Source organism: Hevea brasiliensis, chromosome 2 (genome assembly GCF_030052815.1).
Source record: "Hevea brasiliensis isolate MT/VB/25A 57/8 chromosome 2, ASM3005281v1, whole genome shotgun sequence".
Classification (NCBI taxonomy): Eukaryota; Viridiplantae; Streptophyta; class Magnoliopsida; order Malpighiales; family Euphorbiaceae; genus Hevea; species Hevea brasiliensis.
Window position 1 is genome coordinate 110,770,633 of NC_079494.1, and position 25,359 is coordinate 110,795,991.

At 39.5% G+C, this 25,359-nt stretch overlaps 2 protein-coding genes across 2 annotated transcripts; both read right to left on the bottom strand.

Moving 5' to 3' along the window:
- Positions 1 to 11,164: 11,164 nt before the first annotated feature.
- LOC110665500 (protein PALE CRESS, chloroplastic) lies at positions 11,165 to 14,938 on the bottom strand. The gene is made up of 7 exons (XM_021825662.2): positions 14,762 to 14,938; positions 14,610 to 14,677; positions 13,857 to 14,051; positions 13,107 to 13,193; positions 12,838 to 12,888; positions 11,889 to 12,068; positions 11,165 to 11,714 (listed from the first exon to the last, which is right to left on the bottom strand). The coding sequence occupies exons 1-7, from the start codon at positions 14,871 to 14,873 to the stop codon at positions 11,481 to 11,483; spliced, it is 927 nt and encodes a 308-aa protein (XP_021681354.2). The 5' UTR covers positions 14,874 to 14,938; the 3' UTR covers positions 11,165 to 11,480.
- Positions 14,939 to 15,240: 302 nt separating this feature from the next.
- On the bottom strand, positions 15,241 to 24,546 carry LOC110665501 (mediator of RNA polymerase II transcription subunit 33B). The gene is made up of 12 exons (XM_021825663.2): positions 24,094 to 24,546; positions 23,537 to 23,647; positions 22,258 to 22,605; positions 21,698 to 22,017; positions 21,501 to 21,592; positions 20,595 to 20,955; positions 19,852 to 20,062; positions 18,601 to 18,715; positions 18,346 to 18,507; positions 17,348 to 18,008; positions 16,892 to 17,098; positions 15,241 to 16,516 (listed from the first exon to the last, which is right to left on the bottom strand). Exons 1-12 carry the CDS (start codon positions 24,378 to 24,380, stop codon positions 15,393 to 15,395), a joined length of 3,999 nt encoding a protein of 1,332 aa, XP_021681355.2. The 5' UTR covers positions 24,381 to 24,546; the 3' UTR covers positions 15,241 to 15,392.
- Positions 24,547 to 25,359: the final 813 nt, after the last annotated feature.

Below are 25,359 nucleotides of genomic sequence, written 5' to 3' on the forward strand. Positions count from 1 at the left end.
TTTTTGCGTGAAATCTTAACCAAGTACAGTAAATCGCAATGGATCCAACCACTTTGATTTATTGTAATTGATTTCCCATTTTAGTACGGCTCTATCAGATTCTGGTTTGAGTTCGTAGCTGTATAATAGTAATGGACTTTTACTTCCTCCGGAGGGATAATAAAAATGTCGGCAGTGAACTGAAGACTACTACATTTCTGTTTTGAATAAGAAACACTCAATTTTATGAGTCTAAGAACAAAAACAGTTCGGATCTATGGCATTGAATGCCTGAGTCTGCCAGATGGCTAGCCTGCTATGAAGAACAGCCTTAGCATAGCATAAGTTGCTGTGTGCAATTTTCATGTCAGGACCCAATCTAAGGGCCGGACCGGTACTAGTACCTGGGTCAGCTTAAAGCCCCCGAGGCCCGTAGTAAGCCTAATTATTCCTTAACCCAACTCTAAGGCCCATTTGGGCCCAATTTCAAGAATTCAACCGAACAGAGTCCTGCTATAAAATGGACCTTTCAAATGGGAGTTTTTGACTCATCTGACCTGTAAACACAATATATAATCATTTGGGAAGCTCAGCTCACCCTCCACATACTCATAACAACATAAAATAAATGGGAGCTCTGCTCCCTTATCCAGTCCATCAACATGCATAGAATAATAAGTTTACAGGTCCAAAATAACAATTTATATTACAGACCCAATTCAAATAAATATTTCTAACACATGCAGAAATTCTAAGAGTTAACAAGTTTATACAAAAATTAATAAACGACCTGCGAGGGAGAAAAGCAGGTTAACCTCAAAAATATCCTCTTGTGGCCTAGAAAAATATTGAACAGGAGTGAGCGTTCGACTCAGTATCAATTTTAACTATAATCTCTATAACTATCTAAAACTAATGCACCATGTAGAGTGAAATGCAACATTAACAATATTTTCACATCATAACAGCAAAAAGGTAATTTGGGAACTCACACACCCAGTAATATCAATCATAATATATGGGAGCTGATCCCCTATACAGCTCTCTTAAATCCAACCTGTGCCAACGAAGAACTCAAGCCAGACTTTCACTTAATTAACCAAATCGGGGTCCCAGAGAAGAACTCAAGTCGTGACTACCCCCGAAGGACCAGGTCACAGCGAAGATCTCAAGCCTTGTCTACCTATCCTGTCCATAGCCAACACCACATCACACGCACGCCAACGCACGCACACTGCTCCAAATTACCACAACAACATACATGGCACTTTAACAGTTGTGAATGCAACATAAAAAGTTCCTAGAGTTTACTACATAGATATATACATATAAGTGATGCATGGGCATGCTTGAACATATAACAATAGTGAAATTACAATTAAAATTAATATTTTACTCACAGACTTGACAATGGTCACTGTGGCGGCTGGGCAGAGGAAAAAGGCTGTCTCGGCTTACCTGATAATTTTATTACAATTATTTAATAAATTTGACTCAATACAAGCTAAGAAAAAACCAAATACGTCCTAAGTCGTGTCGAAAATCCGGCAGAGTCTCCCCTATACCTAGAACCTACCCAACCTGCAAAAGGGCTCAAAACGCACTTCTATATTCACAAATCATACACTCACAACTCAATCACATCACACAGCCCCTCCTGGGCCCATCCAAACAGTCCTCAATCACAATATATAAATTTACAGTTTAGTCCTTATAATTAATCATTTTTGCAAAAACTGCCCAAATAAGCTCTAAAAATTTTAAAACTTTGCCCCGCGTTCCTTAACAATATTACTAGGCTATTGCAAAAAGAATTATAATTTTCTGAGCTACCATGAATATTTTATAAATTTTTTAATCCCATTTAAGCACTAGAAAATTACGATAAAGTAAGGTTCGGGTTTACCTATGCCGATTCTGACTTCTGGGACGCGCTCGGGACGTCTGACAATGGTGGGGTAGCCAAAATCTCGATCCAATTCGGATACTTTTTCGGTAATCGGTTTGTCTGGCTGGAAATTCACAGACCCAGACAACTATTGAATTTCCGCGAATTGAAGATACCTTCACGAAGCCCACAACACGGGGGTTAGTACATAAATTTTACAAAATTTTCTAAGTTCATTTAATGCTCGAAAAAATACTACGAAGTTCCGTGGGACCCACCGAAAAACGGTGTCGGAAAATTTAAAATTTATATTGCCGCGAAGCTCTCGACGAGTGGAGCGCTCTGGTACTCTTGGTTTTCTCGTGGGGTTCACGGTTTGTGAGAAATATAGCCCAAAAGTCAAAATGGGCAAAAACTTCCCGGGAAAAAATTGGACAAACCACTTAATGGATTTCGGTGTTCTTGGTGTCTATGGAAAGCTCTCGACGAGTAGATAGGTTTAGACACAAGACCCAGCCCAAATGTGGCCGGATCGACTGAATTTCAATCGGGAAGACGAAGCGGCGCGCTTGTTAGTCGCGTCACTTGCTGGCGCTCCAGGCGACGACCGATGAGCTGGGGGGCTGGGGAGGTGCGCCGGTGGGCTGGGGTGGCGGGGGAGGCGGCTAGCTGGCAGGCTGGGGTGGGAGGAGAGAGAAAATAGGAGAGAGAGAGAGAGAGAGAGAGAGAGAGGAAGGTCGGGACACACGTTGGGAGAAGAAAAAGGAAGAAGAAAGGCTGATCCGATTCGACCGGTCCGATCCAGTCCGGTTCGATTCGGCAGGTTCGATTCAAAATATAAAATTTTGAATTTTTTATTCTGCCTTGGGACCGAAAATGAGGCCCAAAAATTTCGAAAAAATTCTAGAAAACTCAAAAAAATTCGTAGATTCCAAATATATTTTTAGTTTTGCCACGTGATCTTTAAATTAATTTTTAAAAATCATCAAAATTTATATTTTCAGAAAATCGAACCCAATTTCTAAAATCCAAAAAATTTCAAATAATTTCCTAAAATTCAATAAAATAAAATACCAATAATTACCCAAAAATAATAAATTAAAAAAAAATTAGGGGTGTTACATTCTTCCCCCCTTACAGAAAATTCGTCCTCTAATTTTACACAAGACAGAATAAAGTACAGGATTACACATTGAACAGATAAGGGTATTTGCTACGCATGTCCCGTTCTAACTCCCAGGTCCACTCTTCCACTGATTGGCTCCTCCACAAAACCTTAATCATAGGGATCTGTTTTGATCTTAGCTGCCTCACTTGGTAGTCCACTATGGTTACAGGTTGCTCCTCAAACGTCAAGTTTTCTTTCAGCTCTATTACATCCGGCTGTAGTACATGGAAGGATCAGGAATGTATTTCCTGAGCATGGAGATGTGAAACACAGGATGAACATGAGAAAGGTTGGTTGGTAGTTCCAACCGGTAGGCAACTGCTCCAACTCTATTAGTAACCTCAAAAGGTCCAATATACCGAGGTGCCAACTTGCCCTTCTTTCCAAATCTCATGACTCCCTTCATTGGAGAAACCTTCAGGAATACACAGTCGCCTACTGCAAACTCTACATCCCTCCGTCTGGGGTCTGCATAACTCTTCTGCCTACTAAAAGTTGTTTTCAATCGTTCCCTGATTAAAGGAACTATCTCTGCAGTGTACTGCACTAGGTCTATATTATGCACCTTCGCTTCTCCCATTTCCGTCCAACACAGAGGAGACCTACACTTTCTTCCATATAGTACCTCATAGGGTGCCATCCCTATGCTGGAATGGTAACTGTTGTTGTAGGCAAACTCCACCAAAGCTAGCTGATCATCCCATTGACCTCCAAAATCCAAAACACTCACGCGAAGCATGTCTTCCAGTGTTTGGATTGTCCTTTCAGACTGTTCGTCTGTCCGAGAGTGGAAAGCAGTATTAAAGTTCAACTGTGTGCCAAGTGACTCCTGTAACTTCCTCCAAAATCGAGAAGTGAACTGGGGCCCTCTGTCAGATATTATGGAAGCAGGAACTCCATACAATCTGACTATTTCTCGAATGTAGAGCCAGGCGTACTGTGTAACAGAATATGTAGTCTTTACAGGAAAGAAATGAGCTGATTTAGTTAGGCGGTCTACAATTACCCATATCGAATCATATCCTCATGTGGTACGAGGCAACCCAGTCACAAAATCTATAGTAATCATTTCCCACTTCCATTCTGGGATAGGGAGCTCTTGCAGCTTCCCTGACGGTCTCTGGTGTTCAAATATCACCTTCTGACAAGTCAAGCACTTGGACACAAAGTCTGCTATATCTCTCTTCATGCCATTCCACCAATAGCTATCTTTCACATCATGGTACATCTTGGTGGAGCCTAGGTGGATATTGTACAGTGTGCCTCTTGCATGATTTCATTTCTGAGATTGTCCACATTGGGCACACATATCCTAGAACCTTGTATTAGGGCGTCATCATTGGCAAATCCAAACTCACCACCTTCACCTTGTTGTACTCTTTCTATGATCTTCATCAATTGTTGGTCTCTGTGTTGGAAAACTCTAACTCTATCTCGCAAGTCTGGCCTCACTGAAAAATGAGCTAACAATACCCCCTCATCTGAAAGATCTAGGATTAAACCTTGATCCATCAACTCATGTACTTCCTGAATTAACGGTCTCTTCTCTGCTGAAATATGCGCCAAGCTGCCAGAAGATTTTCTGCTCAAAGCATCTGCTACTACATTGGCCTTCCCAGGGTGGTACTAGATAGTGTAATCATAGTCTTTTAGAAGCTCCATCCATCTCCTCTGTCTCAAGTTTAAATCCCTCTGTTGGAAGATGTACTTTAAACTCTTATGGTCGGTGTATATCTCGCACACTTCACCATACAGGTAGTGTCTCCAGATTTTTAGTGCAAAGACTACAGCCGCCATTTCCAAATCATGGGTGGGGTAGTTCAGCTCATGCCTCTTTAGTTGCCTTGAAGTATAAGCCACTACTTTTCCATTCTGCATCAAAACACAACATAAGCCAACTCTGGAGGCGTCACAGTACACGATATATCCTTCACCACTCATCGGTAGTGTCAACACTGGGGCAGTGGTTAGACACTCCTTAAGCTTCTGGAAACTCTCCTCGCAGTCATCTGTCCAAATGAGTCAACTTAGTTAGGGGAGCCGCTATCCTGGAAAAATCCTGCACAAAACGCCTATAATAGCCAGCTAGACCCAGAAAACTTCGCACCTCAGTGACTGTTGTAGGCCTAAGCCAATCAGTTACAGCTTCAATTTTCTTGGGATCCACTTGAATACCTTCACTAGAAACCACGTGTCCCAAGAATGAGATGCTTTCTAGGCAAAATTCACATTTTGAAAATTTGGCATATAGCTGGTGCTCCCTCAAAGTCTGCAACACCATCCTCAAGTGCCACACATGTTCTTCCTCGGTCTGAGAGTATACCAAAATGTCATCTATGAATACGATGACAAAACGGTCCAAGAATGGCCTGAACACCCTGTTCATCAAGTCCATGAAGGCTGCTGGTGCATTAGTGAGTCCAAAACACATCACCAAGAACTCATAATGACCATATCTTGTCCTAAATGCTGTTTTGGACACATCCTCATTTATGATTATCAACTGATGGTAGCCTGATCGCAGGTCTATCTTGGATAAGAATCTAGCCCCTTGGAGCTGATCAAACAGATCATCAATCCGAGGAAGTGGATACTTGTTCTTCACAGTCACCTTGTTCAGCTGTCTATAGTCAATACACAACCTCAATGACCCATCTTTCTTTCTCACAAATAGAACAAGAGCACCCCAGGGTGAAGTGCTCGGACGTATGAAACCCTTGTCCAGAAGCTCCTGTAGTTGCTCCTTTAACTCTTTCAATTTTACTGGTGCCATCCTGTAAGGCGGCATTGATATGGGGTTCGTACCCGGCACAACATCAATGCAAAACTCTATTTCCCTTCCTGGTGGCAACCCTGGAAGCTCCTTAGGGAAGACATCCATGAATTCTCTAACAACAGGAACATTTTCCATATTGACACCTTCTACAGATGTATCTCTTACCAATGCCAAATACCCTTGACATCCACGCCTCAACATTTTTCTAACACTAATTGCTGACACCAAATTATATGGAGCCACGCTCCTGTCACCATCAAAGCTAAACTCTTCCACACCAGGTATGTGGAAATACACCTTTTTGTTCTTGCAGTCTAAAGTGACATAATGAGTTGCCAACCAATCCATTCCCAAGATTACATCGAAATCCATTACTGGTAGAGGAACCAAGTCTGCTGGGAGGATCTTTCCATCCACTACTACTGGGCTACCCGAAAAAACCATATCTACATCTATGTTGTCACTAAGCGGGGTAGCTACAGACAAAAGACATTCTAAAGTTGTAGGGTTCCTACCCAATCTCATGGCAAACACGGGGGAGACAAATGAGAGCGTAGCACCTGGATCTATCAAAACACGAGCCTCATAGGAGCAGACTAGAAGAATACCTGCCACAACTGTATTGGAAGCCTGAGCATCCTAGTGGGTCAGGGTGAAAACCCGAGCTTGACCCCTACCTTGAGTGGCAGAACCTTGATACTGACTTCTACCTCCTGATCTGCCTCCAAATCTAGGTCCCCCTTGTCCTCGGCCCTGTTGGCCACTGAATTGACTGCCTGCCATGCTGGAAGCACCATGATACAACTATCGAGGAACATTTGCAACAGAACCCTGTGACCCCATCTATGGCTCACTGAACACGGGGCATTCCCTGGCAAAGTGACCTGGTTGGCCACATCTGAAGCATACTCCTGAACCCATCATACAAGGGCCTGAATGTCCTCTCCCACACTGTGCGCAAGGTGCCAAGGAGGATCCTGAACCAGACCCAGAACTGCTGTACCTCGAACTGTGACCACTACTAGATCCGTACCCTGGTCTGAACCCTCGAGGTTTGTGTCTAAAACCACTCTTCTTATTCCTACTTCTTCCTTTGTAATTACTCTGGCCACCACTATCCGGAGCACCCATATGGGGAACACCTGAAGAACCCTCTGCTCTGTTTTTCTTTGCTCTTTTGCTATCATCCACAGCATAGCTAATCTCAATCTGTCTAGCTCGATCAACCACCACATCAAAAGACTGATCCGACATCATTGCCAGGTTTGCATACCTCCTGTCAAGCCCCCTTAGGAACCTCTTCACCTTCATAGTTTCTGTAACTACTACTGTAGGGGCATACCTGCTCAATTCCAGAAATTCTGTAGCATATTCATCTACAGACCTGCCATTCTGTCTTAAGGCCTCAAAGGCCCACTGCTTTTGATCTCTGAAACTTTCTGGTATAAACCAGTTGATGAACAGTTCCACAAACTGAGTCCACGATAAACCCTCCGTCCGAGGTAATATGTAGTCATTCATCCATTGTCTAGGCATAGGCCACATGACATGCTGCATACACTCTATAAGTCTTCTATCAGTCAACTGCAATTATGTTCTTGCCTGTCTGCAGGAATCCAAAAACCGATATGCATCGTCTGACACATCATAAGTGCCAGGCACCAAATTTTTGAAATTAATTATCTGTTTGTAAGGTTCCCCTCTTAGTGCGGTGGACTACTGCTGCTAGGGAGGGTGGATCATATACTACGCCATCATATCGATGGTTCTCTGCAACCCAACTAGAGTAGCTGCCATGGGGTCCATGGGACCTTGTGCCATAAAAGACTGATCCTGAACTGGTGGCAACTGCTCTTCTACTTGAGCAACTCTAGGCCTCCTACCCCGCCTCCTCGAGGTAGGCGCCTCATCCTGTGCTGACACCCCGTCAGGCACATCTGGTTCTGGTGCAATGGCAGCTCTCCTGCTTCTACGCATTTTCCTGAAATTCAGCAGCATTAGCCCACAAAATTCAAAACTGCACATTACACAGCTCTATAGACTCATATTTACACACAATATATGAAGCAGAGACTAGAAGCAAAGATGACAATGCAAGACGAATGTGGACCCTATTTTCCGCATGTGACTCCTAGTAGACTCTTCCCAATACTTTGGACAATTATTCCCTATGAATCTGGAGCCTAAGCTCTGATACCACATTTGTCACGACCCAACCTATGGGCCGGACAGGCACTAGGACCTGGGCCAGCCTAAAGCCCCCGAGGCCTGTAGTAAGCCTAACTATTCCTTAACCCAACTCCAAGGCCCATTTGGGCCCAATTTCAAGAATTCAACCGGACAAAGTCCAGCCATAAAATGGACCTTTCAACGGGGAGTTTTTTACTCACCTGACCTGTAAACACAATATATAATCATTTGGGGAGCTCAGCTCACCCTCCACATACTCATAACAACATAAAATAAATAGGAGCTTTGCTCCCTCATCCAGTCCATCAACATGCATAGAATAATAAGTTTACAGGTCCAAAATAACAATTTATATTACAGACCCAATTTAAATAAATATTTCTAACACATGCGGAAATTCTGAGAGTTAACAGGTTTATACAAAAATTAATAAACGACCTGCGAGGGAGAAAAGCAGGTTAACCTCAAAAATATCCTCCTGTGGCCTGGAAAAATATTGAACAGGAGTGAGCGTTCGACTCAGAGAGTAAAATATCAATTTTAACCATAATCTCTATAACTATCTAAAACTAATGCACCTTGTAGAGTGAAATGCAACATCAGCAATATTTTCATATCATAACAACAAAAAGGTAATTTGGAGCACTCACACACCCAGTAATATCAATCATAATATATGGGAGCTGATCCCCTATACAGCTCTCTTAAATCCAACCTGTGTCAGCGAAGAACTCAAGTCGGACTTTCGCTTAATAAACCAAATCGGGGTCCTAGCGAAGAACTCAAGCCGTGACTACCCCCGAAGGACCGGGTCCCAACGAAGATCTCAAGCCGTGTCTACCCGTCCTATCCATAGTCAACACCACATCACACGCACTCCAACGCACGCACACTACTCCAAATTACCACAACAACATACATGGCACTTTAACAGTTATCAATGCAAACATAAAAAGTGCCTAGAGTTTAACTACATAGATATATACATACAAGTGATGCATGGGCATGCTTGAACATATAATAATAGTGAAATTACAATTAAAATTAATATTTTACTCACAGACTTGACAGCGGTCACTGTGGCGGCTGGGCGGAGGAAGAAGGCTATCCCGGCTCACCTGACAATTTTATTACAATCATTTAATAAATTTGACTTAATACAAGCTAAGAAAAAATCAAATACGTCCTAAGTCGTGCCGAAAATCCGGCAGAGTCTCCCCTATACCTAGGACCTACCCAACCTGCAAAAGGGCTCAAAACGCACTTCTATATTCACAAATCATACACTCACAACTCAATCACATCACACAGCCCCTCCTGGGCCCATCCAAACAGTCCTCAATCACAATATGTAAATTTACAGTTTAGTCCTTATAATTGATCATTTTTGCAAAAACTGCCCAAATAAGCTCTAAAAATTCTAAAACTTTGCCCTACGGTCCTTAGCAATATTACTAGGCTATTGCAAAAAGAATTATAATTTTCTGAGGTACCACGAATATTTTATAGATTTTTTAATCCCATTTAAGCACTAGAAAATTACGATAAAGTAAGGTTTGGGTTTACCTATGCCGATTCCGACTTCGTGGATGCGCTTGGGACGTCTGACAATGGTGGGGTAGCCAAAATCTCGATCAAATTCGGAGACTTTTTCGGTAATCAGTTTGTCTGGCCAGAAATTCACAGACCTGGACAACTGTCGAATTTCCGCGAATTGAAGATAGCTACACGAAGCCCACAACACGGGGGTTAGTACATAAATTTTACGGAATTTTCTAAGTTCATTTAATGCTCGGAAAAATACTAAGAAGTTTCGTGGGACCTATCAAAAAACGGTGTCGGAAAAATTTGAAATTTATATCGCCGCGAAGCTCTCGACGAGTGGAGCGCTCTGGTACTCTCGGTTTTCTCGTGGGGTTCATGGTTTGCAAGAAATCTAGCCCAAAATTCAAAATAGGCTAAAACTTCCCGGACAAAAATTGGACAAACCGCTCAATGGATTTCGGTGTTCTTGGTGTCTATGGAAAGCTCTCGACGAGTAGATGGGTTTAGACACAAGACCCAACCCAAATGGTGGCCGGATCGGCCAGATTTTGGCCGGGAAGAAGAAGCGGTGCGCTTGCGCGTCGCGTCTCTTCGTGCGATGCTTGCCGGCGCTCCAGGCGGCGGCCGGCGAGGTGCGCCGGTAGGCTGGGGAGGCGGGGGAGGCGGCTGGCCGGCGGGCTGGGGTGGGAGGAGAGAGAAAATGGGAGAGAGAGAGAGAGAGAGAGAGAGAGGAAGGTCGGGACGCGCGCGGGGAGAAGAAAAAGGAAGAAGAAAAGCTTGTTCGATTCGACCGGTCCGATCCATCCGGTTCGATTCGGCCGGTTCGATTCAAAATATAAAATTTTAAATTTTTTACTCTGCCTTTGGACCGAAAACGAGGTCCAAAAATTCCGAAAAAATTCTAGAAAACTCAGAAAAATTCGTAAATTCTAAATATATTTTTAGTTTTACCACGTGGTCTTTAAATTAATTTTTAAAAATCATCAAAGTTTATATTTTCAGAAAATCAAACCTAATTTCTAAAATTCGAAAAAATTTTAAATAATTTCCTAAAATTCAATAAAATAAAATATCAATGATTATCCAAAAATAATAAATTTTAAAAAAATTAGGGGTGTTACATTTCATCCGCATCTATAATCTCAGCACGTTTTGGGATGAGCTATACAACGTCCAAATTTACTTCTACGCACTAGTAGTGATGCTAATGTGGCAGGTCTCCAAGTTTTTTCCCAACGCTTCAGGTGCAGCATTGATGGAAGCAATTGCAGCGAGAGAGAAGCCCTGTTTTGGGTACTTTTTTTTTTTCTTTTTAAATGCTACGTTCGAATTAATGCAATCATGTTCTTGTCTGATATACGGTCTTTATAAAAGAAGGTTATTGAAGATGTCAAGTTTTCAGCCGTATAAGCATTTCTCCTTTTCAGAGGTTCCACGGTCTACAAATACCATTGCTAACAAGTCAGCTCATTTATCATCTACTGTAAATAGTTCTATTTCTTGGATTGAGGAGCCTCTCTTGTTAGCTGATTGTCTAGGTTCTTTTGCTTTATAAAATCCTTCTTTTTCATAAAAAAAAAAATGATAAAAAAAAAAAGAAGAATAAAAAAAGAGTGCATTCAGCCAAATAGGATCCAATCGACATTTAGTTTATGAATATGCAAAATTTTATGGACCTTATAGCATGGTTCAAATATAATGATTACCATACAAATATATTACCACACATAAAACTAGGTAAACATGCTAATTCCACTGATTCCCAAGTCCTCTCGCATTGTACAAACTAAATTGGTTAGAGATAAACCAAATGTCAGAAAAGGAATAGAGGAGAGAAGAGAAAGAAAAGGGGGGGGGGGGTGGGGTTGGTGGGGGGTGGGGTGGGGTTGTGTCTCTCTTCACTGAATGAAAGCTGGACCAAGTATGTGGCTAGGTTACCATTTCAAATTAATGGCTAGGTCCAGCAGAGCCTCTACTTGCCTTATCGTTTGTTGCTTCTCTTGTTGCTTGAGTTTGATTGCAACAGATTCAGGATCAAACCCTTCTACATTATGTGCTTCACTTTCCTCTTGCCGAACTTCCTGGAGCAAAGAATCAACTTCCCTGACAAAATCTACCCTCAAAAGAACATCATCTGCTTCTAGTGGTGGTCGCAACGGCCCTTGATGCTGATGGATGGGGAAATGTGGCCATTTTAATTGATTAACATTGTGTTTACAACATAGCAATTATGCGCAATTCTAAATTCATGAACCATATTTTTCAGAAACAGAATTTCTGATTGTCTCCATCATGGATTTCAAATATGGAATCAGGCAAAATTTGCATCATTCAAAACTTACCTTATCAACATCAAACCCTGCTGGAACAAGAATGCTAAATGGATCCTCTCGTGGAAAGGTATTAATCATGCATTTTTTGCATTCTTTCAGCCAGCCTTCATCGTCAAACCCATCATGCATATTCAAAAGATCGTTCAACAGTCTCATAGAAGGTGTGGCCTCCATTTTCAAAATCTCCATCTGAAATGCAAGTAAGACATGGATTTGTCATTTTTTTCCCTTCAAAAGGCAAAAAAATAAAGCCACAAATTCCAAAGGAGATTGAAGACTATAGTTATCAACACTTGTAGACAGAGAACTTGTGCAGTAGGTTGTGCAACATTTATAGTCCTCACAAGAGAATCCTATTATTGAACCAGATTGTATAGGAGCCGGTTTCAAAGGATATAAATAGTTTACTTTTGTATGTAAAAAATCCCACAAAATAATGAGTACTTCCCCGGAGTTTTGCCAGAGAAAAATACAAATTTTATGTCAAAAAATTGAATGGTAAAAATATTTAAAACACTGCAGCAAGTTGCCATGTTTAATAAATTAAACACTTCTATATTGTAGCAGCAGTTACGAGCAGAATACACTACTAAGCATATAAAAGGCATAGAAACACAATTCAAAGAAACTAGGCAGCCCTCCCCTGCTTTTCTGCAGAAAGAGGCTGGTTCCATGACTCGCCAGTGACATTCAAGTCACAAAGGAGCAACCTTACCATTGTAACAAGGCTTGCCCTCAGGAGAACATAGTAGATACCAAGGCATCAGAATAGGCAAGCAGAATATCTAAAACCATTAAGTTCAGCCATATGGTTTATATGATTAATTTAAACTAGTCCCTTGATTATGAAAGTTTTTCTTCTGAGTTCTTTAGACGTATAGACAAGTAAACATCATGCACAATTCACAATAAAATTGATACTTGCCAGAAGGTGCTTGTAATATGAACAGAAGCATACCTCAACCCTTCTGTATAAAAGATCAAGACTTCTAATAGCATCCTTTTCATCCTGGAAAAATGGATCAACAACTGCATTAATACACGAAGTTGCATGCGTGTATATGCAGATAGATATAACAACAACAGGCTCAAGTTTGATATTTGTAATCAATATATTTCATTAGGGTATATCAGAGAAAACTCTATATAAACAATTCAAGTTTGAATCACATTTCAGACGACAACATTCCCTCAACTGAGAAAAAAAAGATGGTATAATCCACTTACATCACGTCGAGCAAGATCAAGCCGATTCCATATGACCATTAGAACAAGTTCATTCAGTTCTCCTTTCTCAGCAGCTTCCTCAATTTTCTGCACAAAATACATTCTCCAACAGTTATGAACATTCATTATCCAACAAAATTGCTTTTCACTTGAATCATAATGCTGAGACAAGTTCATGAGGATGAAGAACAAAGAAAATTAAATTCTCACACCACCAAGACCATAGCATATTCTTCACAAGGATAACAAAGAAGCATGAGCCACTCTCAAACATATATTTTCATTTATAACGATTCCTATTAGCTTCTACATGCACATAGAGGCAATTGAAAACTATAGTCTGTAGTGTGAATCATATTAAGAATGCAAAATGGCAAAGTTGTAGAAAGTCTTCTTTATATGGTCACCCACTAGTAAAATAAACAATGTGCTATCCTCATAAATGCATCCTTGTCATCCATGCATGAAATTCACATCATATACTTAGTAGTAGTTTCCTCTCTTAGATATTTAATCCGAACAGTTTCTAAACATTCATGCCAAGCTAGACGAAGTTCTAACTGTCAAGGTGTTTGTCCAGCTTGTGTAAGTTCCCAAACACAATGCACATTACATACATATAGGAAATGGAAACGACAAATAGTTAAAATCGCCACATTCTCATCATTTTAAATCCCAAAGTTGTCAAAGAGAAAAAAAAAATGTCAGCTCTGTTGTACATTCGTTTTTCATTTTATGATTGCTGATTACCTCTTCCACTTCTTCAGCAGCTCTGATAAAGCTTGAAACCAGTTTTCTTGCTTTTATTACATCTTCTTGTGGATATCCCTTCAAGCGCAAGCCAATTTCACGATACTCTGCAATCTTTCTTTCCTCTTCTTCATCTTCCAGCTGACGCAGCCGCTCCAACTCCTTACACTTTTCCCGTTGTTGAGCTTGCCATTCCTAGCCAGTAATTATCAATATCAGCTTTAGAATGAACAATCTAGGAATGCACAAAATAACGTCTTAGTATCCATATAAGACAACCAGATCAATTACCTGTTGAAGCAAGCTTAAGAATCATAATTCACTGATATTATTTTTGCAAAAAAAAAAAAGAAAAAAAGAAAAAATGGCGATGTGTTATCAATAAAAAAAACTAATGTAAACTTGTTGATTCATTAAAAGCCATTGAAACATTCAAATAAGATGCCAAAAGCTTTACACAAGCGATCATGACATTTAATTTAGACCAAATGCACTTTTGCATTTTTATTTTTGATTTATTTCATACTTAAAAACTTTTATTTTTATGGTCAACAAATGAATAATAAAATAAATAATCAAACTTTAAATTGAAATAGAGAGAGAAAAAAATTACCCATTTATTCCATTATTCGTTAATGAACTGGACAGATATAAGGATGCAAATAAGTTGAAATACAAAGCTAAAGCGCGATAACCAGGAAAATTTGCATATCATTTACTAAAAAGAGAAAAGGAGGGGATATGCAACCCTACATCATCGTAATACTCCTTTGGCATTCCTTCAAGAAGTGGCTCTTCTTTGCCCATGCTCCTTCTCAAAACTGCTCATTGAAAGAAGCCCATCAAATGAAACCGTCAAAAGAGTCTGTTCTGTGTGTGCAGGTGTGTGGAAGCAGGGATTTCACCTGAGCCGACTGGCCTTTGAGAGTTAAAGCGAAGGGTACGGACAGGAGCATGCAAGGAGGAGGGCGATGGCAAAGGGCCTGCGCACGTTAACGGGAACACATTTGCCTCCATTTCTTATCGTCCGAGTGGAGAGTACACCCCAGTGAGGTGAAGCCTTAAGAGAGGTTTTTTGACTTTTTTCAACGGCGTTGAAATAAGGCATAAGTGGACTTTAGGCCCATAAAGTCCGGGCCCATGTAATGAGGAGCAAACGACTCTCGGCAGGTTTTCACTTGTTTCATATAAAAAAAAAATTTTTAATTATTAATTTTAAGAATAGGTTAATAATATGAATTATTTATTTTTTAAAAATAATATAATTAAAGAATGTTTTTAAAAAAATATTAAATAAAATTTATTACTTTAATCATGTATATTTATTTTTTAAATTGCAGGACGAGGGAATAGTATAGTGCATGGATACGGTTGAGACCCGATATATACCTTGCCGTGAACTGCGTCCACAGAAATAAAAATCCTTTTTTTTTTAAATTTTTTTATACAAACTATTTAAATTTAAATGAGCAATGATTCCACAGAAAATTACAACTAGGGATTTTCTGTTCCAGAGATCAAACCTACAAATAAATATCAGAAGAGAGGGGTTTCAATGATAAGTTCAGCAGCTGCACCCATTGCACCAACTCCACCAAGTCCCAGCAAGGACACGGCCAGTTCTTCTTCGTTACACTGCCTCAATCCCCTGCTCAGCCTTTTCAGTAAATCAACATTAACCTCAAGCACCCATTTTGGTGTGCAAGCCACCATCAAGCTCAAAAACCCTGATACATATGCTCGTGCAGTGGTCGAATCACAACCAAACGATATTTTCCCATCCAGTGCGCTTGCAAGAAATTCCAAGTGGCACCCAAGAACTTTTGGTCGTCGTTTTGATGCTGATGATTCCGAGTCCACACCCCATGCAGATGTCCCACAAAACAACACAAAGTATGCAAGTGCATAACCTCCAAGCATGGCAACTAGGCCTCCAGATTCTCCACCGTCCTGCTCTGACCCATGGGCTGATATAAACCAAGAGGGTAAAGTTTCTTGGATTAAAGATTGAACCAAACTCAATCCACCTGATATCCAAACTATAGAAGCTCCAAGTGAAGCTGCAAGCTTGACACGCATCATCGCTGCAGCAAGAGAAATTTGTCCATATCTCATCCCATACTTAGTCCTCTTCAATTTCTCCACTGTCTCTCTAGGTAGCCCACTATTTGCAATATCTTTAACAGAATGCATTAGAATAGATAGAATATTTTCCGTCATGAACATGACATCTCTGATGGACCGATGCACTCGTAAGTAGAGAATTCCAGGGGCTACGGGGGAGATCCCACCAGAGAAGTGAGAGCCAAAGCCATGGCCTAGAAGGGCACCAACACCTCCATTACTAGAAATGTGAAGGGGACTGAAACCAAGAGTGGAAGTGAAGCAACTCCTCAGTAGCTGAACTACAGCATCACTATTATGGTGGAAGACGGTGCCGGAAGCAGAGAACACAAAGTAGTCACTCCAACGCTTTACCTTCTGAGCCCATAAGGCAGCTATGATGGGCATGCATGGCCAGGGGCAACCAGCAGCAAGGGCATTCAAGGCTGGGCCAACCAGGACGAGGAACCGTTCAGACAGTTTATCGAGTCTGTATGTGATTGTGAGGCTTACTAGGGCAGCTAAAGGCAAAGGAAGTGTAGCTGGAGAGCTCCCCCCTGCAAGAAAAAAAAAGGACTTAAAATCCTTGCACTACGTTTTTTTTTTTTTTTTTCTTGGTGGCAATAGGGGGCTGTCTTTTGGGAAAATTTTTCTCGCTATATATCATGCAAAGCTGCATTGTCCAACGTATGTTAAGATTTAATGGAAATGCAAATTATCATCTGCCTTTTCAGTTCATATTGGGAATTGGATTTCCAGAGCTACTTCATGGATGGAAATCCCATTCCCAATTTAAAACTTAACGAGTATGATTATAGATCTACAAAATGTATGCATTACTGAGGTTTGCAAGATTAAAGGGGCTTGAAAGCTCTTTCATTCATTGAGAAAGAAACTTGAAAAACAAATAATACATATGAAGAAATTATTACCTACAGGAAGGCTTGGGACGTCAACACCAGTGGCAGAAAGTATTTTCTTTATCTGTTGCTCAACAGTGGCTAAATTGGCAGCAGGGCTAGGCCAATCAGTTCCGTTCATACAAGCTGGCTTCCATATGCCCCGTGTAACTTCAGCTGAAAGGAAGCTAACAATGGTGGCCAAAGATGCAGGCAGAAAATCAGCAAGATCTTTGAGTCCTGTGATAAAAAGTGTAGGCAGAAATAGATTAGAAATAAGCATATACCAATATTAACATTCAGATTTCATGCATAAAGTTCATATTCTCTTAGAACTCAACAGCAGTCTCCTCTCCAATCCTCTTGTACTTCCTTCAATCTTTTCCCTGTCAATTAATTAACTGATATCTACACACATGCGAACTTGTCTCTACTCATTAAAAATTTTAACTTGATGTAAGAATATTTTCTTAAGCCAACTGTGCAAACCTGTAGCCAGTTCACGGGGGGATAACCTTCCATGGGCACAGGCTGTCAGAGCTGCGTCAAGTGCAAATGGAGTTGCTTCTAGGATATCCCAAGCAGGTACTTGAAGTCTAACATAAGATTCCTCAGCTCCAGGTCCAGATGAATTACTACTTCCAGAAGTTGTAGAAGACAGAGATTGAACACTTCTATTTATCTTTCTGAACATCATATTGAGGAGTGCATCAACAAGCTGGTGAACAGGGGTACCATGTACAAGACCAGAAAATGTGGAAGCAATACATTCCAGATGTTGCCGGTACCAGCATTTTAATTTTGGAAAAGAATCCATGAATATGGGATCTAAAGATATATTTAAATTTTTTGAGTATCTTCTAATTTTGATATGATCCCTAGGCGAAGTTCCAAAAGATGCTAATTTGGAGTTTCGTACCAATAAGAGGTACTCAGGGCCTATTTGAGAGCCCACTGGTGTTTTATCTCCCATCACATTTTCAAGAGGTGGATAATGAAATCTCCAGAGTCTCACCAAAAGTGAGAATGCGTTGGAGAAGACTGCATGACAAGAGATTTCTTCCCCTGATGGAAAAGTGCTTGAGACCTTGGGAACACTTGAACCAAAGACCTCGCAGATGGGCATCAATGCACCTGCAAGTAATGGAACCTGACAAGAAACGTAAAAGTGATTAGGTTAGCAAAGACGTGAAGGACTAGAGATTTTTCATTCATTTCACAGCTGGATATCCTATCTTTAACTTCAGCAAACCTTTCACATCCATTTTATTCCATGTGCATGAATGCAAGAAAAAGGCATGCTTCATTGGCTTAACTTTGGCACATGACTTCCATGTCACAAACTCGGTAACTATCTTCATGCTTAGAAAATTATATATTTTTATCAGATTCATCTTTATAAATTTGCTCCTTAATATTTTCCCCTTTTCTGAAACACACTTGCATAGCCGTTGGTAAAAGCAAAGCACCGTTAAAATTCAACTCACCAATCCATGTAAAGATAAAATCTGTACACAATCCACAGATGCTATTCCAACAAGCAGAACATTCAAAATTGGAGCATAACTAATCAAGTGGCTCTCACTTCCAGAGTAATCGGAAGGAACTGGTGGTGACAACAATTTTATAATGAAAAGAACAGTTTGTTCCTGCACATAACAGACACCAGAATAAATATACAACAATTTGAGAGGGTGAAGAGAGGGGGGGAGAGAGAGAGAAACTGGCTTCCCAACCATTACCTGTATATTCCAACCACGGAACAGAGATGCTCCACAAAGAATGGTAGCAGCAGCTATCTTCTCATCATTGGAGCCACTGACTGCAATCTCATATACTTTCTCGATCTCTGGTAAACTTCCATCAAATCGATGAGCTTAAATTCAGTTGCCATACCACTGGGAAAATTTACAAAAAAGAGCATCTGATATACCTGGCTTCAGGAAAAAGAATGTTGTAACTGAAGACCAGGGCATAGTTAGCAAATTAGGCATCTATCACCTTTGTTTGGTATACATATGCAATCTGAGTATGAATCTTTTCTTACGTACATTATGTTATAGTAATGTTTTAAAGGAGAAGGACGACCACTTATTCAAATTGTAGAAACACTAAAATTGAGAGTTTGGACTATGAGGCATTGTATATAAACTACAAAGGCCATTCAAACTTCACAAGTAATCAATACTACAGTCCCCAGCGCAACCGACGTTAAGTAGAATACCTCACATCTTGAACCAGTCCTCACACCATCAGGCCACAAGGTAAACACAAAATGGCTTACAGGTTTTTATCCATAGTGCAATAGCAGATTACAATATTAATTCTCCAAAATTAACTCTAAAACAACATTTTTCCAGACCCATTATAGTAATTGGGAGATATATTACACCACCTAAGGATATGACTGACCAATTCTCAACTGTCAGCCATCCACCTAAGACTCAATTTCTAAATAATCCTTTTTTTATACTACTTAATCAACACTCAGCATGATCATAATTCATATCATACGTTTGAAACTCATAAGATGATATTTAACAAAAACTAAACAAATTCCACTTGGCTGTAAACAAATAAACATTAAACAGATGAAAAAAAAAAAGTAAAAATTGTTAAAATCTTTTTTTTTTTTTTGATAAAGTTAGAATCATAATTTTACTATAAAGCAAAAATGAAAATTGGAAACTCTTAAAAAAGGAACAGAATTAAGAGGGAGTAAGTTATTTTACTCATAATATTATGACATACAATATCATTTGGTAAACTTGACAAGCTTAAGGTCTTCCTAATTGTGCATCAGTGGTAAGGGTTTTACACTTTTACTAAGATCCCCCTCGGAGGAAAAAGCCAGGCTGCATGTAGGAGGTGAGATCTCCAGATTTTCCCATTGGTAATCACAGTCAACTCTCTTTCCTATCAGAAGAACACAAACTACCATATGGGCAAATAATTACAGTTATAGTTAATTAAATATACAATAGGCAGTATACCTTGAAGCAGGAGTTACCACCAAAGTGTTTATCATTGAGGAAGTTAGAGGTGACCCCTTCATCAATGATGACCAGCCAGGTTTTTGGCCAAGAACACCACGAGGTATTTGGTTGGAGTGTGCAATCACAAACCCTGGCCAAAAATATGCTGATGTATCTAACAGATTTCTTGCAATACAAGCCTCAACAATCAGGTGCCTCATGTTTCCAGCTGCAAAATACCACAAAATATAGAAAAGGATCAGATAGCCCCATAGGTAAACAACAAATTAATATGAAGGCACAGCAGTGAAAAAGGCCCAAAAGCACCCTGAATATGAAATAATAGTTAGGGAATATAATAAATGAAAATGTGATAGGAAGGATAGAGGGGAAAAAAGCTCATGTTAAAATCCTGGACCTTAGAAGTGAAGGACAACAAACCAGGTTTGAAAGGACTCACATATAGGGCAGTCGTGGTGGGGAGGGAGGGCAAGAAGCTTACCACTCAGCAAATACTCACAAAGATCTGTTGCTGCATTTATTTTTTTCTAACAAAACCCACATATATGGAGGACTTTCTAAAAGGAAGGCTCAAAAAATGGTTTTCTGCACTAAAATGTTTTGGTGGGAGAGTACAACAAAGGACATGTGAGAAAAAAAAGTCACATGTATCAGCATCATCAGAAGTTTCTGATTTCCTTCCCAACTTAAAACCTCCAATAAAATGAAAATGCAACATTGAAGATTAATTTATCACTTACAACAGTCAATAGGCATGTCATTCATGCTCATGCTTTCATAATAGCTATTACTGCTACCGACTCCTGAGACAAAAAGTGTAGCTTTGGCAGCGGCTTGATTGGCTACTGAAGTAACAGACTGAAGTGGAGTCAACAAGCTATCATAATCACCCAGCAATTGCAATGCAGTAATCAGACCCTGGCGACGTTTTCCCAGACCTTGTTTTTCTTTCAATTGGTTAGCAGGGCTGTGTTCAGTTTCATCAATCAGTTCCCCTTCTTCTTCTTCAATAATATTAGCCACTGCCAGTGTCGTAATAGACAATAACATGCACAAGCAGGTATCAATTCGAGGTACAGGACCCTCACTGGGTTCCCTTTCCTAGAAGGCCACAAACAGACAAAAACTTAGGGAAAAAAGTTACAAAACATTAAATTTAAATATGGGTTGTTTTGCATTTATCAAAAAAGATGTGTAAAATTCCACAAGAACGTAGAAAAGTATGCATCCTGGGAGCTGATTGTGTGCATTTTTTTTTTTTTTAATTTAACCAGTTCATTTAATTGAGAACTACTTCAATGTAGTCCAGGAAAAGAAGTATAAATGCATTAAATCACCTGCACTGCATTTCTTCTTTACCTTCAGACAATTCATGACTAGCAATGGGTTATTCTTTTCTCCATTTATTCTGGCCCATTGCTCCAATTCTATTTTACATAATACTTTATATAGCGTTAAACAGATTGAAATCTACTTTCTCAAAGCAATCAACTCACAAGACAAATGGGAAAAAAATTCTTTGAAAAATAATAATTTATTTAGAAGCAACATATTTCATATCATTCCAAGAATATTCTTCCCAACATCAAACTAAGCAATGATCCAAAGAGGATTAATTTCTTTAACAAGTTGGAATTAGTCCCCACCCTTTGAACAAGCCGTAAAGCCGCAATCCACAGACCTAGAAAAGTATCATGCCATGTGGTACCATTAACTGCTTGCAAAGCTTTTACCAAACCTGAAACAGTAAGTCTACATCAATAATATTGCTCAGAAAATCCAGGCCTAATCCACTTCAGGCAAGGCAATATTTAAGATTCAAAACACATTGATTGACTTGTACCCGTAAGAGTTTCTACAGCACTGGTTGCTGCGACTTGTGAATCATCCATAGCATCTTCTAGAAAAAGATCAATTGGAAGCCAAAGCACAGACCAACTAGCCCCATGGCATTGACCAGCAGAAGATATCAGAGCCCCAGAAGACATGACAGCATGAAAGTTCTGCTGTGATATGTTTTTGCAGTTTTGAGACAAAAGCGGTACTGTATCAGATGTCAACTGCAGAAGTCTCTCTGCATTTAGATGTTTTGAATTCCTCAAGGCTGCTGAATGTGCTGCGATCAGCCGCACTCGCTGAATAAGGCCCCGCCAGTGTGACGGCCTAAAAATTTAGTAGAATGTACATTAGTGACATTTGAATGAAATATATTTCTCCAATTTCTATTACAGAACCATTCAAGGCTCAGTAAATCATAATAGTACAGCCGTGAGGCATTTTTCAGGTTGAACACAACAAGTGAGTTGATGAATTGCTTGTTTTTCACTACCATCTCCAATCACAAAAAAGCCAAAATGCAAAGCACAAGCAAAAACAAATGTGAACACAAACATAAATTGTTACATGTTTTGTCGTGCCAAGTACAAAATCCTTGAAGTTACTTTGTTTTGCAGTAACTCTCCAATTAGTTGAATAGCCATAATAGTATTTGCTTTGTGCAGCCCCTCATGAAGCTCATTTCTTTTCTCAGCAAAGGTTTCATTACCATCTATTTCCACATCTTCCAAGCTGGTTAGCCATTTAGACTTCTTTTCTGAGGTAAGATCCAATAATCCTTCATCATCCAATGATGCATCAAGCAACTGCCACACCATTGAAAAGACAAATTCAACCAGAAGAAGCCCAGGTTCGCACACTTGAAGGCCAAATATATGAGAAAGATGAAGAACCTCATCAACTGATTTCATAATCCTGTACTTGCAAGTTGCATCACAAGATATGTTGGTATTTTTGGTATTAGTAGAAAGAGACGTATATTACAGAAACAAGTAAGAAACAATCAATAAATAATAAAATTAGAGTGTCTTTCAGGATTATCTTTAATATACAACTAGCTAGCAATGCAAACTTACAAAATGGCAAAAACTATTTCTACATATACCAAGTCCTATACAAGAAGGAAAAAAAAAACAAGAAGAAGAAGAATAAGAAGAAGAAGAATTCTCACTGTTACAGAAGATGCAATGATTATTGGCACAAAAACTAGCACTTAGATCCAGTTTTTAGTTGATTTTCAGGCATGCTCTTGCAGTTTGCTGCAACCATTGGGCCACCGCAGAGAACTCAAAGTCCAAGTGAACATCACAAACCACATAAGCCTCACCAATTGGACATTTAAGATTGATCTAATTTCTTCTGTTAGATGCTACATGTTACACAGCTAATGAACCCACTTGAGATAGTCATCAGGTGTTATTAGAATGAAAAGGTTGCATTCAACCTACAATACTCTAAGAACAGTAACGCCTGCACACACTTTTGCTAGATATATCTTTGAAATTATCATGTTCAGATACCCGGGTTAGAATAGATGAGGGTCACCATTGTAAAGATTTAGCAGAAACAACTCATTGACACTGCAGAACTTATCAAGCAAGAAGTTCCATAAAAGCACTTTCATGTAGAGTTTAATTCTCAGGTTCAGAAACCAAAGTCCCAATTTTATATCTCGATATTCTTTTCCTTTGTAGCTTAATATTACTATTTATTGAACAACTACGCAACTAATATGTATCCCAACCATTTTGACAGAACTGATGAAAAGATAATTGAATTTCAAAGAGATAAGGAAGCCAACAATTAAGAATTCTCCTGAAAGTGAAATACGATAAATGAAACTTACTTTGGATAATTTGGTCCATTGACTTGAGATGCAAATGAAAAGGCATGCCTCTTAACGAGTTCCATGTAAAGCCTGTATGCAGCTGGTTGAAGCTGTCGATTTGGAATCACCCTGTAGCAAATCAATAATATCAACATCAATATAAAGATTTTTAATATATCAATGAACATAAAAGGGGCAAAAATAACACAGAAATGGTTCCAGTTTTGCATATAGAAAGAAAATCCCAAAACTTTTTTTCTACCAAACCAAGACTACTAGAAAGCACTCATACGTAGACTATCCGCGCATTCAATAATGTACAAATACTCCAAAAAAATTTAAATTAATTAAGTAAGCAATTTTTTGAAGGAGATAGTTCATACAGCATACCCAAATAAAATTCTAAACCTCCCCTACCCTCCAGACGGGACAATAAAAGGGGGAAAAAAGAGAGCAAATTTCCTACAAAACGGACAACCCCAGTAAAATTCCAAAAGAAACAGAGATTAGATGTAGTGTGTGTACATGTATGGTGTTGTACGTAAAAGAAAGTATGAGCTAAGGGACCGACGTGCCTAGTGGAGAGAAGAGCGATGACAAGCATAGGAGGGGCGATATTAACAGCCAATGCCTTCTCGAGGAACTTCCACGTGATGGGCACGTTATTCTCGAAGCAGATGTGGGAGACCAACAGGTGGGCCAACTCGGTAGACGGCAAGACAACCCCGGCGGAGTTGAGGCTGGAACTGAGCTGAATCGCCCAGAGCAGAGGATCGCTGTTTTTGTCCTGCGCCGACTTGGTGAGTTGGAGGACCGAGTCCCAGAGAGTCAGTTGATTAGGCTGCAAGGACACGGCCATCATCTCTCCTTGTAAAATCTAGTGAGCTGCCAAATTTGGGAATATCTACGCAGAGGAATTCATGGAGAAAGAAAAGGAAGTGTTGGACAGATTAAAGAGAGAAAAAGCTTGCTCCTATCTGTCTCCCTTTCTGCGTATTGGCGAATGGAGCTGGAGCCAAGTATTTGACAAATTTCCCCTGTTACTATTGGCGTGTGGACTAAAAAAAGCAAAGTCAAGCTTAAGAGGCGGGCGCCTGTTCTGGTGATCTGGTCAAGAATATTCCTTTTACCTGCTAAATTATTTACATAACAATAATTTAAGTATTAATTTTAATTAATTTTTAGTATTTAATTTTTCACATTAATATTTAAAAATTATAAATTATTTTATATTATTTTTTTTTATTTTAAAATTTTTCATATCCAAATTACACACTTGATGAAACGTCCTGATGAGTAGGACGGATAGAACGGCTAAAGCTTAACTCGCTGAAATTTGATCCTTTTTATAGATAAATCGAGATGAGTACTGTTTTGAGTTAATCTCACTGACCTCCACATTTAGATTATCGAAGGAAAGTCTGACTCGAGTTAATCTCACTGGTAGAGGTTAAAATTAAAAAAGTTATATAGGGGATCAGTTCACACATACACACACACATATATATATATAATTTATGTGACATACAGGTGTGTGAGTGCTCTAAATTATTTTTTTGTGAATATTATTTAACTTGCTTGGTAATATGTGTGTATGTTGTATTTCATACATAGAAATGCACTAGGCTTAAACAGTTATAGAAATTATATTTAAAATTAATATCTTACTGTATGTGTCAAACGCTTACTCTTGTTCAACTATTTTTCCTCAAGTAATAGAAGAGCTCTTTGAGTTTAACCTGCTTTCTTCCTCGCGGGTTTACCAAAAGTAAATTTATTACTTTCTTAATTCCTTATTTATATTCTAGAAACTCCACATGTACTATTAGTGTATTAAACTT

Excerpts from the sequence above, each read along its gene's own strand:
- LOC110665500 (XM_021825662.2), bottom strand. The coding sequence starts at position 14,873 with ATGGAGGCAAATGTGTTCCCGTTAACGTGCGCAGGCCCTTTGCCATCG. Across the intron at positions 14,678-14,761 it reads TCAAAGGCCAGTCGGCTCAG|TTTTGAGAAGGAGCATGGGC; the intron begins GTGAAATCCCTG and ends TTCAATGAGCAG. Across the intron at positions 12,889-13,106 it reads TTGATCTTGCTCGACGTGAT|GATGAAAAGGATGCTATTAG; the intron begins GTAAGTGGATTA and ends CCATTTTTCCAG.
- LOC110665501 (XM_021825663.2), bottom strand. The coding sequence starts at position 24,380 with ATGATGGCCGTGTCCTTGCAGCCTAATCAACTGACTCTCTGGGACTCG. Across the intron at positions 22,606-23,536 it reads AATGGACCAAATTATCCAAA|GATTATGAAATCAGTTGATG; the intron begins GTAAGTTTCATT and ends TTGCAAGTACAG. Across the intron at positions 18,009-18,345 it reads TTTTATCTTTACATGGATTG|GTTCCATTACTTGCAGGTGC; the intron begins GTGAGTTGAATT and ends GTTTCTTGTCAG.